At 46.3% G+C, this 19941-nt stretch overlaps 1 protein-coding gene across 1 annotated transcript in view; it reads right to left on the minus strand.

Annotated features, from left to right (window-relative positions):
• The window catches only part of CAMTA1 (calmodulin binding transcription activator 1), a 1745066-nt gene that overhangs the window by 175620 nt on the left and 1549505 nt on the right, over positions 1–19941 (minus strand). The window contains exons 7-8 of the mRNA XM_019511533.1: positions 7546–7686; positions 2661–4516 (exon numbers count right to left, since the gene is read on the minus strand). Coding sequence (XP_019367078.1) covers positions 2661–4516; positions 7546–7686 — 1997 coding nt within the window. The remainder of the gene's footprint in view (positions 1–2660; positions 4517–7545; positions 7687–19941) is intronic.

Here is a 19941-nt window from a genome sequence, read left to right on the forward strand (position 1 = left end):
GCCATTTCCCTGTTTCAACCATAGCTCAGCTGCTACAACGATTGTTTTGTCTGTTTCGTTTTGTTGGTCTTATTGTTTGTCTTAGTTTGGCTGTTCAAACTTTAGATACCAATATTAACGATGTTTTCTGTCAATCAGTGTTTTTGTAATGTTTCATCAGTTAGTGCTTCTGATTTTATGTATATTGTGCCCCGGTGGACAGTTCAGTCTATCCAAGCTAAACCACGGCTATATCAGGATATAACCCCAGTGCAGATGGGATTGGATTTGCCACTTCTGCAGCAAATTTTGTCTCGCCCTGATCTACACACTGTACTTCAATCTATTAAGAAACGCAATGAAGAAACCACGGTTCAGATCAAACATAACAAAAAAGAAGTACTGACAGTATAAGAAAAGGTCTGGAATGCTGGATAGCATTCTTGGTGGGAAACTTTGATTGGATAGAGTCCAACTGCTTCAGGATTTTTTAATCTAATATGTTACATCCTATTGTTGTTTTGATTTTTGTACAAATGATACTGCTAGTGTTCATGATTTTATTGTGTTACAAAATGAAACTGCTATATTTTAGACTAGAACGCTATCAAGCTCAGTGGCTGCAAGGATTATATTATGATGAGCTCCTTCAATAAGCAGGATGTCAGGTAAACCTGGGGTGAAATGATCACTCGCTGCATTAAAAGCTCTGCTGTTGCAACCCATACAGGCCTTGAGCAGTTGGGGTGGAGTTTCATTACCAGACTGACTTCCATACAGTCATGACATAGATAAACCTAGCCATCAAGGAGGGGATTGTTAGGGTAGCCTGTTATATTTTATGCTTTAAAGTTGCACCAATTTATAGAGTGGTGAATGATAGTATTGTTTAATGTTTTCTCTTATATTCAGCCTAAAGTTCTGTATAGCCTCATTGTTATTTGAGCTTTTCATTCTGCTGGTGTCTGAATATCAGATGGCCTTGCCTCTTGCAAGCAGCTTATGACCTTGAGTTTGCTTGCATGATGTTTCTTTCCTTTTCTATCACTGTGAGAAGTATTTCTAACACAACACAGCAATAGTTTTATTACTAGCTCAACTTACCTGAACTTGGCACTAACTGGTTGAATCAGAGGGATGAAATGATTGAATATGTTAACGAAAGGTGAGAAAGAAAACCAGTGAACAATGTCCAAAGTAAGACACCAGAAAAAGGCCAAATTAAGAGGTGTGCTCGTGACGGGTCTGATGAACAGAGGAATATGCTGACAGGATAAAATATGGACAATATGCTGACTGTAGAGACACCAATCTAGAAGCAAGGAGTCAAAGGAGTCAAGTTAGAGAAAAGCATAAGAGGGGGGAGCAAGAAAGTTAAGTGTGTGTTGTTATCATCATTGTCATCATGAATCCAGTTTTCAACACCTGTCTAGACTGTCCCAGCCAATGACACACCCTTTGCTTCAGGAACCGAGCGGCCGTCTTTTCTGTGAAGCAAAGTAACAACTGGGATTGGGTGAGATCATTGTACTACGTGTTTTTCTCTCTCTGAATATAGAAACTGCTAAGATAATACTTGTCGTATTAATACAGTTACACTTTGATTTTGGGACACCGAGTTGTCTGTGTTCATATTTCATGTTCCATTTAAAGGGTTAATTGTGCTTTAACAATCCCTAAGCACTATCTGATGGACAGTAGTGCTATAATAACACCAGTCCAGCTCCCTGCCAGCACTTTATGAGATGGTCTCCATGGAAACCTTGGCCCTGCATGGCCTGGTCACAGCCCTGCCACTCCTGAGGTCTCCTTGGAAACTGGTTATGGCAACACAGGCAGGGGCTGCTGGGAAATGGAGCTCAGCTACCTGCCAGATCTACCATTTTGTCCACCCTTAGCCTAGACCCTCTGAGTTCTCTTCCAGCTAAATGCCTTCTCTCTCTCTCGGAGCTGTCCAGCACCACCTCCCAGGCTAGCAGCAGGTGCCTGGAGGCAACAAGCTACTCTCCCCGGCTTGCTCCCTTTCATAGTCCCAGGGGACAGGCTTCCACTCATAAGAGAGACCTGCATCCCAGTCGTGCCACCTCCCTGTGCATCCTGGGAAGAGGGTTTCCCCACCCTCTCACATGAACCCAGCAGAAAATGCTCTGTTTATCAAGATGATAAAAGCTGAATACTGCTTGTCCAACATTCCTTCCAGTAAAGAGAAGCTGTGCTAACAGCATCTCTGATCTGTGGTACATACAACCATAGCTAGATAAAAGTACAAGAGTACTTTACCCTAAGCAAGTGTAAGCACCGTAAGGAAGTTCATTGTCAGAAATACAGCTCTTGGTAAACCTAAAGTGGGATTTAAGCACCAGGCCCAGCATATTCATGCTTGCTCCAAATTAGCCAGGCAACACTGACAATGCTTCATAGGGGGAATTCTCTGCTTCATGGGGAAACAAAATATTTCTGTTCAGATGCATTACAAGTGAGGAATGAAGCCCTGACAGGATAATGAAGTGCTTAATAAAAAGTACACAAAAGACATGCAAATGGCCTAAGATGCTCTTAGCTCTGAAAGAGGTATTTAAAACCCCTGTCAAAGTTTTAATCAAAAGGTTCCTGGAGCCCTTATTAACGAAGCAACAAAAGATGGCCTTGTAATTCTTAATGATTACAAGCTGGAAGCTTACCTCTGGGTAAGACCACTCCGGTGAGTAATCTGTCACCATGAACAAGCGCCCACTCTGCTGCAGCAGCCCCAGGGCACCTTGTGCGGCAGCTGCTGAGACCACCTCAGCAACGTGCATATAAGCCATGGTGCTGGCTCCATTCTCGGTACTGCTGAGTTGCATACTGGCTTGCTGTGGGCTGCAGCATGGGATGCACATCTCGGCCTGGCTGTAGGTTGCTCTGTTGCCATCTTCAGGCTGAGAGAGCCCAGCACTGTCACCTGACACCAGCTGGTGCCCATAGATAGTATTACTCCCACCTTCTACAGATATGAAATCATTTATCAGATCAGAAAATTGATTGCTGAAGGAGATGTCAAAGTGGTCCAAGTTAAGCTCCATGTTGGAGGAGTTATTTAAGCTGGGGTGGGCCACAGGGTAGAGTCCTTGTACCATGTTTCCTTGCAGGATAGACAGATTGTTCCCATTCCTGATACCACCATTGGCCTCAGGCTGCAAGTAGTGTTCTGTACTGCAGGCTTGAAGATCCCCTGATTTAAGTAGATTTTCATTCCCTTCTGCCTGCTGGGAGGTCTCCATGGGAACTTCAGCTTCTGCAGTCATAGCCTGGAAGTTTGCTTGGAACTGCATGAGCTGGAGGGAAGAGGTGGATTCTATTCGAGTTTCCACTGTGCCATTACAGTTAGAAGTTGTCTGGGAGGAAGATTCTGTTTTCACATTGGGGATTCCTAAAGTATTCACAAATGATCCATTTGTGTCATTCAAGTTGGTGTGGGCATTTTGTTCAAGGGGAAGAGGTTTGCTGGCATCCTGCAGAAAGAAGCTAGGGGAGGGGGTCTGGTGGACATGGGGACTCTGGACTGTCTGGCTGAAGCTGGAAGAATAGTCCTTGTTGGAGTCAATGGCACTGAAGTCCATTTGCTCCAAGGTCGTGCTGGGGCTCAGGCCTCCCCCTGACGGAAGCAAACCTGTACCTGTGGTGAGGGTGAGAGAATTAGATGCAGAGGTGGAGGAAAACGTTTCTTTGGACATCTGTTGTTCAAAAGATGTGTCCTCAGTTTTAATCTCTTTAGTGAGGGCTGCACTGAAATTAAATCCACGTTCTGATGTGGGTGACTGCCTGATGTTGGTACCAAGGCTGTCTCCTTTCAGGCCTCCTCCACCATAAGTCTGTCCCTGCTTGGGATTGTTAAGAAAACAGTCTGGATCAAAATTCATGGTGGTTTCTGGAATTTTTCTGCCACCATCCAGGGTTGTGGAAAGCACAAGCTCCTCTGAGACAGTGGTGGGCAGCATGGACAAGCTTTCTGAACTGCCTGTAGTGGGAAAAGCAAATTTGTGGCCATCTGAGCTCACCGCCAGGACCAGTCCCTGTGCAGCTGCATCTGAGGAAAGGAGGTGCTGATTTGGGCCAGAGGTGGGCGACATGGTGTACACAGCTTCGCTTGTGACTTCTGACATAAACACTGTGGCACTTTGTGACAAACTTCCCATCACTGAGGCAACAGCCATGCTGGAGACACCTGTGACAGCTGGGCTGTCAGCCATATCAGGGTCACTATTTAATCCACTGCTGATGGACACAGGGGAGTTCTGGGTTGTGTCAGGAACTTCCACCTGGTTGGTGGAAGAGACCTCAGTACTGTTTTGATGGAGCAGCACTGGCTTTGCCACTTTACCATTCCTCTTCTCCCGGCTGGAGGTCTTTCCATGACTGTGCTCGTTCTTGCCTTCAGACACATCATTATTTTGTACCTCCGAGTGAGCGCTGTACCCACCTGTCCTTGGCTCGACCTTTGGTGATATGATGCGGTGTTTGGCACTGTTACACTTGTGATGCACACTGCTACCTGCTCCTGTTCCAAAAAACAAACGATGTACATAATTAGATTATTGAATATAAGGAACTAATGTTAATTATGCCATTTTCCAATAGTGGAGAGGGAGATAATTACACTTGAGAGAGAGTGTAAGCATATGGGTGTATGTATTTCAAACACATACACACTTCCTCCCCAACAATTCACTCGATACACTCTCTCCCCAATACCGCTTACTACTAACTTCATCCTGCACCTAATCACACCACCACCTGGGATGAGGATGGGGTTCAGCCTGTGTGTCCAGTCTCAGGGTTGTTCAAACTCAATTTCCAAGTTTCATGGCTAGGAAGGTTGACATGGGTAACTACTTCTGCCTGCCATGATGATGGATGTGTGTAATATGGGGAGAGGGCGCGTCATTCTATGGGGAACTCCAAAAAGGTTCTCCTCCAATGTGTACTTGCACATGGCTGCTTGACTGGGGAGGTTCCCAAGTTGCAATCTGAAAGTGAAAAACTTCCAAGTCCCACCCCCTACACTATCCTGCCATCTATGTTATTTTTCTTATTATCTTATCCAATTACAACTGTCAGCCAAGCTCTTAAAGAGAAAAAATAATCTAGGCAGAAGATAGAAAGCTATCCCTCCTAGAAGAACTGTAACATATCTTGATATCAGCTGCATCCAACTCACATGTTGACAGCTAAAACATTTTGTAACTGGAAAGGTTATGTGCAGTGGTGATTAGCACCAGACAGGGGGAAAAGTCTGCAGGGAAAGGTCACCAGAAAGCAGCTCCTGACAGGAGCTTAGCCAAGTGGTGCCTTTACTTGCCTGTCACAGGATGGGTATCACTTGCTTCCAGGAGCTGTGAAATTAATCTGGCTGGAGTAAAGGATTCCTTCTGTGAATGTCTTTCTACCACAGAGTCTGACACCCAGGCATGTTCTCTGACAAGAACAGTCTATGAATTTTTTATATTTCTTTCTCTAATTGATTTGTTTTTCCCAGAATGAGGTAAGAAACTTAATTATTGTATAGTATAATGACCTACTGGGGAAAGAAACCTTCTCCTCATAGCTAATGGCTACAATTACAAATGCCATCTTCTGGGTATCATAAAGTGGCTGTGCAGCCACTGTAATTTTCTAATTCTTTTGTTCCATGCCCTTGAAGGGAAATTCTCTATTATATCTTCAAGATCTGAATCAGGTCACTTAAAGTAGTTCAGGACAAATCTTTTGAAACTCAATGCAGTATTAAATTTCTCTCTTCTCCTAGGAATAGAGCGGAACAAGAGAGAGGCTTCCAAGCTGCAGTCTGTGTGTGCGACTAAGCAGCTGGGGTTGTGCATGTCAGAGTGCAAGCTGCTGTAAAACAAAGCGAGACTGTTATGTTAAGAAGCATGCAGTAGAGTTAGCACAAGACAAAACATCAAAGGGGAGAATAAAAGGATTTATGTTCTGATCTGTAAGCTAGGATCAACTGCTGAGTTTGAAGGGCTGAATTTTAATCCAGACCTAAGTATTTTAGAGGTCATCAGTCTTACTTAAAATCTTCATTGTATAAAAGACTGCCAAAAAGTCTTTTGATGCACAGAGAGTATTATTCTTTGACAAGTTTCTCTAAAGACTAATTAATTTACAGTATATTTTACTTGACTGATGCAGTGCAAAGGGGTGGGGATGAGAGAGATGAGCTGAAATCAATCACACAGATTCTCACTCATTAGAAAGTTCTAATATGGGAGAGACTCAACCTTTCAAAGCTCTTTCAATCTAATTCAAACAAAGCTCTTCTCAACAGGAAGGAATTTTCATTTAATGTTTCCATCACTACTGGCAAATGGAGGACAGCCAGTTTGGGTTATCTTGTAATTAACTGCCTGAAATGCCCAAGGATCCATTGAGCACATGCAAGAACATTTCTGGCCTATAGTAAGAGTGTGAACAAAATGCAGAACAAACCATGCCAGTCTAAGGCAGCTACCAGCAGAGGGCTCAGACTAGAGCTCAGAGGTTACAAGGCATCTGCATTTTTTTAAAAGAAGCTCTTGGTTCACAGTTAGCAACTGCAAGATGCCAAAGTACATTTTTGGATTACTCTCCTCATATTTTGTGACAAAACATTTTTAACAGTTAAGTAACATCCATGAATACATAGAGCATGAATGAAGTTGCAATTTGAGAACTCACCAAAGGACAAAAAGGTGACAGAAAAAAAAAATTAAATGTTTCATAGATCCTAATTCCTTATTTATAGATTTCCCCAAAGACTTAAAATAACTATCCAGAGGAGTTTTATTCTGGAAAAACTTTTATTCCATCTGATAAAGGCTATTTTACTTTGCTAAAAAGATAATTTCTTATATGATAGAGACATTTAGTAACCGTGTTTGATAAGAGGGCTCTCAAATTTATGAGGGTTTAACACAGAGTTGGCAGTCACTTAATGAAGATCCCATTACTGCAGTGAGAAGGTATGAGACTCAGCTGTAATACAATAAATATGATCATAAGAAACACAGTCACACTGAACTGTGCAGCCCGAGAGATTCCACATTGCTGAAGAGCAAAAGGTTACATTAGAGATCTGTATTGCCTAGTCAAACTCACTCTTGGTTTGATCTTTCAACAAAGCCTACAAAATCTAGCAGATCTGTCCAAAGCTGAAGCTTCTATTTTCCTTAATGTCCATGAGAATGATGTATGTGCAGGTGAGGAGGATACTGTCCGAGGAAGCATTTCTTTTACAGCAGGCCAAGCTACTTTCTGAAGCATGAAAAGCCATTTCCAGGAAATGCCTAGGGACAGCACCATCTGCTGCCAGACTGGGCAGCCCGTCTAGGTGAAAGAACAATAAATAAAGACCCCAGCTAGCTCTTTGTATTATTTCAAGTCATCAGCAATAGTTTCCTATGAGCTCCTTATAAACTTCATTCACAGGATATCAAATCAGCACCTTAAGGCACTGACACAAGTGTGCACTTGCGAAGTGTTTTCTTGCTGTGTATTATGTGTTTGATTTAGCAAGGGGCTCCCCATCCTCCTCCTGCTACTCACCCAAGTTACCAGTGCAGAGACAGTTGTGCGTTCGAGGCTGGGGTTTTGTCTGATGACTATCCAGGATCTGCTGCACAAGCTGCTCCACAGAGAATCCTGAACTGCTGTTGCCATTGCTGCATGTCCACTTAATGCCATGAACTGTGGAGAGAACAGCAGAAACCTCCCATCAGCGACTAGGCAGAACACCCCAGCAAACCAGCATGGGATCTCCTTAGAGAGGGTGGGGAGCCATTCCTCTGCTTCCCAGTGTTGTGAAATCTACAGGACGATAATTAAAGACAATATTCAGTAGTAACACTTTGCTGTTGTCTAGCCCCTTTTATCTGCAGATTGCCCAGTACTTTATAAGCCACTCATGGATGGGGTCTTGCAGCCAACTTGTACGTTAGGTATCATCACTCCCACTATGCAAGCTGAGGCTCAGCTCAGTGACTTACCCTAGGCCACACATCATGCTAGGGTATATCTGTGCAACATAGTACAGTGCTCTGCAGACACCCAAGCTGGCTTAGGTACCAGGAGCAGCATAGCTGAAGTCGCTTGCTGTTCTGTCAGGGTCAGTAACTGGGAAGTAGAATGGGCATACTTGTCTGGGTAGGGTGTTGCATTGACATGGATGGACTGCTCCTGATACCACAATACATCTCCTTGGCACTGCCATCCATTATATAGAGGTACCCTTAGGTTAGGCCTACAGTGATACTTAGGATAGTCCCTAGGGCCACTATGAAACACATACCCAGCAACTTTCTACACTGTAATCCTCTAAGCTCAACCTTCAGTGGCTGTCTAGCCCAAGCTTCTGGTGCATACTGAACTCAGCTGAGCACTGCAGGCTGTAAACATGGAAGATCTACTAGCAGCAAACCTGAAATATCCTGTTTCTGACTTTGGCCCTTCTGTACCCCACTTCCCACCTCTACTGCCACTAAGTACAGAAGGACACAAGTAGTCTGCAGATAGGCTCCACTTGAAGTACCAGAAGCACATAAGCCTTGGTGCAGATTACAAGATAGAAAGGAGTGGCTCATAGAGCCCAGGCTGCTCGAGGGAAACCCATAGGGTAAGGGTAGGCATCAGTGCCAGAGCATGGCATGCAAAAGCATTTTGCTAGGCATGTCCACACCATGGCATACAGCAGGGAAGGGGCCATAGCTGCACTGCCACAACAAGGATCAGGCCCCTTGCAGCTCCCCCACCATCCGCCCCTGGCACACCAACATCTTACAAGTCAAGGTTGCCGGGGGCACTCTGCCCAAAAATTGTTGCTGGCCCCTACCTTAGGGTCAGTTCTAAATAGACTCTAAATAGCAGAGCCGGGGATAGATGTGAGGGAACCTACCTCAAAGTCCCTTTTTCTAAAGCCTCACTACCTCACTTTGTAGGGTTCTCTAGCATCCCAGAATTTCTAATGCAGGATATACCTACCTCTTGGTTTAACTAGACACAGACAGAATGAGAGACCAAAGAGATGCCCAGAAATACAGATTCAATCACAGAAGAACTAGTACAGCTGAGTGCTCAGTAAGATTTTTATCCAATCAGCTAAATATGCACTGCAAGTATATTGCTCAACAGCTACGACTATGGTGTTATAAGAACTAATCCAAGGAGAAAATTGAGATGTAAATATCGTTAAAAAAAATTATCTGTTTAACCTCCTCTAATTATATCAGTTAAATGGGTCATTGATAACACATACCTAGTCTCAGCTGGGGTATGCAGAGCCCACATGAAGCCATAGGAAGCACCAGCAACTGAAGGGCTTTCCCACCTTGCTTCAGCTGCCAGCACAATGGGAGGGAGGGATCAGGCCAGCTATGCATACTAGTCCTCCCTCACTCCCACTTGCCCTGCTGCTTTCCTGTTGCTGAGGCGCTGTGCTGCTTCCCTTCCCCACCAGACTCCACCCCATGCTAAATATTAACTGGTAATGCATTCCTGGTATAAATACACCAATCATTTAATCATTTAACCTTTCACATTCCTAGAGGAGATGTTACAAATTTCACACATCTTCTTGCAAACCCTTTTCTGCAAACCCCCATGTAACAGAGAACACTAATCCAGTAACAGGGAAGAGAGGACTAGGGAAAAAAAAAAAAATCAGCAAGGAGGAGGGGAGCAAGTATCTGCGGTAAGGAAGGGTCTCACTAAAGCAGCCAGAATAGAGAAGTACTTGGCTGTCAATTCCAAGATACAGCTGAAGAGAAAGGGGTAAGCTTCCCAGTGCAAGTAAGGGCACAGACTGCCTAAGAAGAAATGGCCAGCCCTAAGTTATAGGCTCACCTCCTTGCAGAGTCTAACCTACAAACAGCTAGCTACAAAACACAACCTCTAAATAGAGGGGAATTAGCAGTGTATAAATATGCCCAGTCAGATGACCAGTGGGAAAAGGCTGATTGGTATATATACTCTTCTACAGGGCAGGGAGGGACAGAGCTCTCTAGGGAGGTGGGAGTGGTTCTCTTAGAGCTGGGTGCAGTGGATGAGTGAGTACATGAGAAGCACTGAGAACTTTTTATTTTAACTCAGGAGGGGTCCTGGGCAGTCAGTACTCCTAGATGACTAGGTTGTCTAGGAGTCCTGGGAGGGGTCCTGGAGAGAGAGCACAACTCAGAGGACCAAGAACTGTTTATGCTAACCAGATAGGGGTCTAGTTTTCTTTTTTTCTTCTTGCTGTCCATTGGTTAGTAACACCTAGTGGACCATGGCAACTGTCAGGGAAAGTACAAAGACCACAGAGCAGAGTACTTAGCATCCTGTGATTTTTTTTTTTTTTTTTTTTTTTTCTCTTTGTTTTTTCTCCTGTTTAGTCTTCCTCTTTTTTTGATGGTGTTTCTGGGGGAGAGGTAAGTGGAAACTGAGCTGAGGCCCAGGACAGGCCAAAGCCTAGGCATGCTAGGTACCCAGACCAAAGCAAGAGGGGCTAAACCCCTCAAAAGCCCTGGCCAAAGACAGAATGGGGGGAGTAAGGCACCTGCAGCTGGACCCTGGTTACCCAAAAGGCAGCCTCCTAAAACAGCACATTAGGTATGGCAAGTGGCAGAGAGGAACCAAATTGGGGAACTGAGGTAGGTGGACAGGTGCAGGGTGACCACCAGGCATTGTCATGGCTACCCCTGGAAGTGCATCCTGGTATACCACAATAATTGTACAGATGGCTTCTCCTCAACTCCACAAACAGTAGAGCTGTGTGAAGCTTCGGTCCCTGATTCGATTCAGAGGAGATCTGGCTAAATCTCCAAACCCGAATCAAATTGGAGGACCCTTTATTCTCTCCGAATCAATTCAGAACCCTCCAAATCGATTTGGAGACATTCAGCAATTCAGGACGTGGATACATCTTTAAATGTTTTTCCTACATATCTCTAGGTAGCAGGGGCTCTGAACCTTGTGCTGCTGGGGCAGATGCAGTGTCCTCCCACTTCCAGGTTCGCTGACAAGCACCCCGTGCTTCTGTGGGATGCTGCATCTACCCCAGCACCACAGCAATCATGAGCCACACCTGTTACCTCAAGATATATAGAAAAAAGCTTTTAAAGCTGTGCCTGTGTCCAAATCGCTGATTCACTGGATTCAGCCAAATTGGATTGGGGACAGTGATCCAAATCAATGGATCGAATCACTGTCCTGGATTTGAGCCGCATCTGAATTGAATAGGGCCCATTTCACACAGCCCTAATGTACAGTCAGTATGTGAATGCAAAGAGGGGGGAAAAGTTATTACAACAGGAAATGGATTTCAGTTTCCTGTTAGCAGGGGTTCATTAAACAATGTAAGCAATAAAAAATAAGGGCACAAATTGTCCTGATGGTGTATTTTAACATTCATTAAAACCTAGCAGGCAACGAGAAGATGAGATGGTAGCATTTGTGTTTGGTTAAAGTAACTGAGCAGATTTCAGGAACATTATTCTGGAACCCATTTCTCCAGATTATGAAAATGGAACTAATTAGCATCTTAATAAAATAATCAACAAAAAATGTCCTGATTTTTATTTAAAAAAAAAAAAATAGCTATATCTATCTATATCTACACAAACTCACTCCCCTTTGATTGTACAGGTCAACAGTGTGACTACAGAGTGTTAGACCCCGACTCCATGTGGCGCCCAATGACTGGGGAGATGACGATCCAATTGCTCATGGATTCTGTTACTCATTAGCCACAGCAAGCAGGGAGCAAACACCAGCACACATTGCTCTCAACAGCTTTATTCAGAATGGAGATGGCTTCGGACTAGCTCCCTCACAAACACACAGCCTCTGAACACGGGGAGCCGCAGTGAACATTAGTTCTTTTCACATTTTATACACCTTGGTTCATGCTCATTAACATTTATTCCACCCTCGCTCCTCCCATCTCAAGCTCCACCTCTGTTTACTGTTTGTTTCATTAGCATGGGATTACCTATGCATTTCATTCATTTACATGCTTCTCTACTAAGAGCGCATGTGCAAGACTTTGACCCCGGCTTCCTCCTGTCACTTGCTGGTTCTTTCTGGTTTCTTGCTGACTCCGTCTTCATCTCCAAGGTCTTGCTTCTGCTTTATGTCCGGATGATAGCTGGTGGACTGCATCTTGTTCTTCTTCCACAATGAACTATATATTTTTACAACACTACTCCATTGTTAAGAAACTGCTTACCCAAGCATTTGCAATGTTACTTTTAATATATCATCCTGCCTTGTGACCAGCAGCTCTGCTGAGACACAGAAAAAAGCCTTTATTCAGCTGCAAATTCAGTGCTCCCCAAGATCCAAATACGGTCACTCTAACAAAGAGTTCACCCACATTTCACCAACAGTTATACCTACATTACAATCCCCTTGTTTCCCCTTTCCCCATCCATTTCCCCATACCTATTCCATCTCATTCCTCAGCCCAAAACCAAACCCTCCCCTTTCCCTTTCCAGTCTTCATTCACAGCGCTGCAAATCTTCTGTTGTCATTTCCTGTGCTTGTTTCATGAAACATTATGTGTCATCTTTTCCTCTTCCAGGTCTCTTCTGCCTCTCTTTCCCCCATGTCTTCCTTTATTATTTGGAAGTACAGCTGCAGTTCACTCACCTCCAGTCTTAGGCAGTCCTCTACTGGGAGGCTTGTACAGCAGAAAGTTTCTGGTTTTCCACAGAGCATTTTTGAAACAAGAAACAAATCAAAGTGGACTGTCAGGATCCCTTGCTTTTTTGTCAGGTAGCCACACAGCATAGCTTCCCTGGTCAGGCTTATCACCTGACATCAAGTGGAGAAGCCTGCTCACTTTTACTTAGACCCCTCTGGCATCTGCACAGTTCCAGGGCAAGTAATCGATCATCTCTACCCCCAGGCAAGTCTGTCTAGAGAACACTGGGGGGTAACAAACCCCACTCTATTCTGCATTTCCTACACAGGGAGTACTTAGTGGGCTATCTGCTAATTGAGGTTCCTGTGCTCTTTCTGTAGGTCCTCGTGAAAGACCCTTACTACATTGCTTTGGATCTGTCACTGGGGAACATGTTCACCAGCCATAGTCTGTCTCTTGCCCTCACCACTGCTTGCAGCTTGGGACTCTGGGGTTTCATCTTTCACCTCATAGCTGCTGTGGAACTACTCTAGGACTGGTTGAACGATGGTGGTTCCCAGGCCCAGAGGTGTATTCTGGGTGCTGTCTTACCCTCCAGCCTTTTAGCAGGCCTTCTGCAAAATACCAGACAAAACATGTCGCCTTTGACCCACCCCCTACTGACAGCTTACAGACCTGGCTGCTACTTAGCCCAGAGGAACAACATCAAGTGCAGCCAACAAGATTAAACAACAGGGGTGTGTGAAGCGGGCTGTATTTGATTCAGATTAAGATTTGGCCCAAATCAGAGGACAGTGATTCAATTCGTTGATTCGGATCACTGTCCCGATTTGATCTGGCCAATTCTGAATCTGAAGATGGGACTGGCGGACATGCTCAGTGGCGGACCAAGAAGTGGACCAGAAGTACTTTTGGTCCACTTCCAGATCCACTGCCGAGCATGTGGGGGACCCGCCCTGCACCGCCCTGGCTCAGAAATTGGCCATGGGGGGATCCTGGGTACCCCCACAAACCCAGGAGGCACCAGTCCCTGAGCTGAGGGGAGGGTCCCCCGCACACTCCACAGCAGACCCAGAAGCGGATCAGAAGTGCTTCTGGTCCACTTCCAGGTCTGCCGCTGAGCGTGCTGGGGACCACCCCATGCTCCTGTGGGGCACTCCATCTGCCCCACAATCTCAGCATTCACGACCTGCCTGGTACCTTGAGGTATGTAGAAAAAACATTTAAAACTGTGCCTATGTCCGAATCATCGAATCTCTCCAAATTGATTCGGAAGGTTGGATTTGGAGGGATTAAAGGGTTTCCTGATTTGATTCGGATTCAGAGATTTAGCTGCCAAATCGGGCCGAATCTCCGCCAAGTTGAATCAGCAACCGAAGCTTTGCACAATCTTACTAACCAAGATATGTAGTACCTAGAGGGAGGTGTGAAACCTCCCTCTAGGGACTACGTATCTTTAGGATTGCCCTTCTCACCAGTCTTGTTGACTGCATTTTCTGGTCCTGAACACCTGAAGGAGACAATGAGGCTTCAGACTCCCAAGGAGAGGTGGCATTCAAGAAAACAGTTCCCTTGCTACCTTTGCTCTTGCTGATCAAGAAAAGCTCCACCTCCACTGTCTGCCTATGTATTGTGACTCTTCTAATGCTTATACACCTCCTTATGTTGTGAAGGTTATAAAATGAAAAGCCAGTGAAGGGTGACAGATTGCAAGAAAAGAATTTCTAGATGCTTAATGCAAATTACCTACTGTCTTGGCACATCCAATATGCAGATTGTCTCCCTCCTCCCTTTAAAAAAAAACTCCTATGAGTTGGTAAGCTGTTAGTACTGAATATCAAATACTATCAAGATGGCTTTTAACATGTCACGCTCGGCTTCCTGACACATAATGAATCAGTGGGAAAGGAAATATCTGTGGGGAAAAAAGTACCTTATGAAAGAAAGGTTAATAAAACACACACACAGACACCTCCCCTTTCTTAAATGCTGAAAAAGTAAAACCACTTTAAAAGCACATTTGGTTAAATTTAAGGTCATAATGTGGAAATTTAAAAAAAAGATTAAACTAAATGGAAATACTGCAAAGTATTTTAATTTTAATTTCTGTTTCAATTCCTTCTGCATTTATTTATAATCAAAATAAATCTTCCAAACAGCCCCACTGCATTTTTCGTTGCCTCCAAAATGCAGTAATCCCAGGCACAAGCCTTCCACACAGCAGAGTAGAAGCCAGCAAAGCTGAAGTGGCTAAAGCCACAAAATGGACAATTAATGCTTTTGCACTGGGTTTTAGGAGAGGGACAACTGGGAATGACAGAAGGCTCACCACCTTCCTGGCAGAAGTGGGGAGTAGTTCATCCAAGTCTTGCTTTTTCCTCTCAAGGGGAAGAGAGTCAAAATGACATTCTAGTATTGACTCACCAGCTGCCCCTTCATTTGCACATCAGGACTTTCTGGCTGTATAGACACATTGGCTGCATAGACTCAATTAATCGAGTCTGCTCAGCATTCTAATTAGAACACTCCAGCATCACCTCACCATCACATGTATTAAACCCTCGCACAATTTTAAATGGTTGCAAAGTCGCTTTATCTTAACCTCGTCAAATGAGCTGTAGATAAGGTGTCCTGCAGCCTTTTTAAAATGTGCAGGGGCTTAATACATGTGACGGTGAGTGTTTTAATTAGAGAGGTTGTACTGGAACCACTCTAATTAAAATGCCGCCCTCCCCACCCCGAGCACACGTACTGGCAGCCTCTCTGATCAGCAGCTGCATAGGGAAATAAAATATAATACCAGAAAGTGCCACTAGGGAAGATCAGAACCAAAGAAAACTTCATCATAGGACAGTCTGAACTCCCTCATTCCCCCTGACACCCTAGTCACTTTCACCTAGTTCTCTGCTGTTGGCAATGCCACCAGTCCCACAGCCCCTTCACGCAGGCAATCATAGGCAGAGGGAGAACTTTTTTTTTGGGTGGGGGACCGAGCGCATGTGTGCTTATGAACGTGCATCCTCCCCCCCTGTAAAGCGGGGAAGTTTGCGGGGGAAAGGGAAAGGGCCATGGGAGTGGGGGAGAGAGTGGGGTGGAACTGAGCAGGGATCAGAATGGAGTGGAGCCAAGCTGGGCCCAGGATCGGAGCCGGAACTGGGGCTCGCAGTGCCTGTGAGGCTGCTCCTTCCCCCACACCCGTGGTCATTGCCGGGACTGGCATCGCCTGCACTAATGAATCCACTACCCCCCAGCCCCACACTGGCCCCAGCCCTGCACTGCCTGGGGGGCCCAGAGCTGGGGGCTTGAGTGAGGCCAGCCTTGACTGCACCACCGGGCTGAAGGAGATGGAGCCCCTGGGAATCCCACGCCTACCCCGCTCCGAGTTGTCATTGCTCTCTGGGGGGCGTGGGGAGGGGGTGGTGGCTCCTGCCATTGCATGCATCCTGGGAGTGCATAGGGGGCATGTGTCCCCGGATCTGCACAGGACAGAGCAGGGTGCCTCTGTGGGCTGAGGCAGAGGCTGTGCTGGGCTCTTCCCGGCCTGTCCCCACCCCCCTCCCACCGGAACAGCCCAGCACAGCCTTGGCCCCAGCCCACAATGGCAGCCTGCCCTGTGCAGATCTGGGGGCACACGCCCCTTGTGCCTCCCAGGGTGCAGGTAGTAGCAGTAGCTGTGCCCCCCGGATGAGCTGCTTGCAGCTTAGTCCTATGCTGCGCCGGCTGTCCAGTGCCTGCCCCTCCCCTAACCCCACTCCTTCCCCACCCCTGCTGTGCCAGAAGCCCTCAGCTGGGCTGCCTTGCAGCCCTAACTCTGCCCCATGTTTGGAGGGGCTAAGCCCCATTAGCCCCCCTTCCACCGCCTATGCAGGCAACCTTTGGTGTTGTGGGGCTGTCCTACATACCTCTTGCCCCCCAACTGCCATTCAACCTGTTGTATAAACTCACAGTGTCACTCCCCCAGCAAACTCTTGGCACTGGTAGTGACTCAGGATAGAAGTGGGGTGGTTCCTGATAGTAGATGCTCAGGCCCTCACCACGGCTGCGGCGCTGCAGGCATGACATCCACAATGTTACCACACTGCAGCCATTTTAGAATAGCTGAGAAAATAAAAAAGTCAACCTCCTGCATCACCAGGGGGGCAGCTGAATTCCAGAGGTGTTTTGCCACACCCTCTCCCCCTGTCTGGGTCAGTGGCAGCACCTTGTTGTGGGGAACACCACAGCTCAAGAGCGATCAGGCTCAGCTCAGAAAGGATATGATGCCTGTCTCCTTAGCATGGGGCAGTAGAAAGGGGCTCTTTCCATCCCTTTAGCTTTGAAGCAGTTGGAACTGCAGCTGCTTAGAGGCTGTGCCTCCTGCAAGATGGCACAGAGCTGCAGCAGGGCTGGCTCAAAAGGCAGGCTGAGGAGGGAAATAATGGAACACACATAAAAAATAACTGACACCACAAAGTAAAGAACCATCAGAAAAAACCTGAATGATGATTTCTCTCACTGGGTTAAAGTGCCTAAATATCACCCTCTGCAGCCCCAGCCTGTGTGTCCAGCATGTCACCACTAGCCTAGTTCCTAGTGTTTCACCAGCAGGAGCTCTGCTTCTTACTACAGCAAGGCTCAGATTGCCCCGAGCTCCATACAGGTCTGTACAGAGGAACCCCAGTAAAAGCCAGCCGCTTCTATCCTGGCCCCAGTCACCAGGCCTTGGTCCAAGATTAAGACCCTGTCACATGCAAGGGGAAGTGTCAGCTGGTTCAGCATTTTCCATCACTGACTGAGGAAGCCGAGCCCCTCAAGAGGTCAAAGGTCACAAGCTTTTTTTTTTATGAGACACCTTCCCCAATTCCCAGAGACATGGGGTGGATACAAAGGTGCTGATGATGCTTCAAGACAGCATGGTCAAATAGGGTTTATAGCCCTGCCTAGCCCCCAGGCCATGGGAATCACAGAAGGACTTGTGAAGAGGCAGCAGCTCTGTCTGGATAACAGGTTTGCGGCACCAGGACACCGGCTAGCAGATCCACAGGTGGGGGAGCCAACCCTATACCCTGAGTAACACAACTAGCAACAGGCAGCAGCTGCCCATCCCATGGATGTGACTCTGGACAGTGACAAAGGCAAAGCACCATAACATAGTAGAGGGTGAAGATGTCTGGGTTACTTCGGCATTAGGTATCAGGATTTCTCGTTCGCTGCCTGCAACCTACAGCAGGTTAATCTTGCCTTACACCCTTGCTAATGGTGAGGAAAGCCCATTTCCTTTCCCAGGTCCATTCTGTAAGTTGTTGAGGCAGGAAGGCTGTCTCCATGGAGCAGTCTTGTGTCTTTAACTTTTGCTGCATTCTTGTTGACTGATATAAAGGCCTCACTGCTGGGTTCTCAGTGCAAATGAATGTAATCTGACCAGTCATGTAGCTCTACCTAACGCAAGAGGTTTATGGACCAACTAGGGGAGAGGCACTGCTTTATCTGGTTCTGGCCAAAGGGGATGATCTGGTTTGTGATCTGAGGATTGAGGGGAAGCTTAGTGACAGCGACCATGAACTGATCACTTTCTCTGTCCAACGCAGGGTGGGCAAATCTTTCAGTAAAACAGAAACCCTCAACTTTGATAAGGCTGGCTTTCAGAAACTCAGGAGACTGGTCAGTCAGGCACTAAGAGACCATGGCCCCTTAGAAAGGGGAATCAATGAGGAATGGTTGTTCCTTAAGAATGCAATCCTCGAAGCACAAAGAAAGTCCATTCCGTCCCACAGGAAATGCAGTCAGTGGGCTGGGAAACCCCCTTGACTCAATAGGGAACTTTTGGACCTCCTGAAACTAAAAATAGAAGCCTACACCAGATGGAAAACAAGAATCATCACCAAAGAAGACTGCACAACACTATGCCAGCACCTGTAGAGAACAGACCAGAAAAGCCAAGGCAGAAACCAAACTCAGGCTAGCCACGGGAATCAAGGACAATAAAAAGTCCCTCTTCAGATACATGGGGAGTCAGAGAAAGACCAAAGGCAGCATTGGACCCCTGCTAAATCAAATGGGGCAGCTGACATCTGACACTCAGGAAAAGACCAGTCTCCTAAATTATTACTTTGCATTGGTCTTCCACCTGCCCAGGGCGATCAGCCTGTCAGACAGGACACAAAGAATCCAGGGGGTGGGAGATGGGCCCACAATTGATGTAGATGAAGTGAGGGAACACCTTGAGAGGCTTGACATCCATCAGTCCGTAGGCCCGGACAGAATGCACCCGAAAGTCCTGAAGGAACTGGTAGACATCATAGCACACCCTATGGCTAAGATATTTGAGAACTCATGGTGCTCAGGAGAGGTACTAGAAGACTGGAAAAGATCCAACATGGTCCCAATATTCAAGAAAGGAAGTAAAGAAGATCCAGGGAATTACAGGCCAATCAGTCTGATATCCACCCCTAGAAAGATCCTGGAGAAAATCATCAAAGGTTCCATCAGCAACAGGCTAATGATAGGCAACTTTCTGAGTGCCAGCAAACATGGCTTTCTTGCTGGAAGGTCTTTCCTGACTAACCTCGTCTCCTTCTATGACCAGGTGATGCATTGCCTGGACAAGGGAGATGAGGTTGATGTCATATATCTGGATTTCAAGAAAGCCTTTGACTTGGTCTCCCACGATGTCCTCATGGTTAAGCTGGGGAACTGCGGCCTCAACCATCCCACGGTCCAATGGCTGGGGAAATGGCTCCAGGGTCTGACCCAAAAAGTATTAGTTGATGGAAGCAAATCAACATGGAGCAGGGCAACCAGTGGTGTCCTTCATGATTCAGGCCAGTACTTCTCAACATCTTCATTAACGATCTGGATTCAGGTGTCAGATATGGACTGGCAAAGTTTGCAGATGACACTAAACTATGGGGGAAGCAGGTCACACTGGAGGATAGGCTGGGGATACAGGCCAACCTGGACAGGCTCATAAGGTGGGTGGACCAAAACCTGATGGCATTCAATGTAGAGAAGTGCAGGATGCTCCACCTTGGGAGGAAAAACCAACATCATACTTATAGGCTCGGCAGTGCTACACTCAATAGCACCATGACTGAAAGAGACGTGGGGGTCTTGATTGACCACAAAATGAATATGAACCAACAATGTGATGCCATAGCCGGCAAAGCAAACCAAACTCTGGCATGCATCCAACAAAACCAGGATTGTCATCCTCCCACTTTACTCAGCCTTAGTGAGGCCACAGCTGGAGTAATGCATCCAGTTTTGGGCCCCCCACTTCAGGAGGGACATGGATAAGATTGAGAGAGTCCAAAGGAGAGCCACTCACGTGATCAAAGGCCAAGAG

This window comes from Gavialis gangeticus, unplaced genomic scaffold (assembly GCF_001723915.1).
Source record: "Gavialis gangeticus isolate Ggan-Ray unplaced genomic scaffold, GavGan_comp1, whole genome shotgun sequence".
Classification (NCBI taxonomy): domain Eukaryota; kingdom Metazoa; phylum Chordata; order Crocodylia; family Gavialidae; genus Gavialis; species Gavialis gangeticus.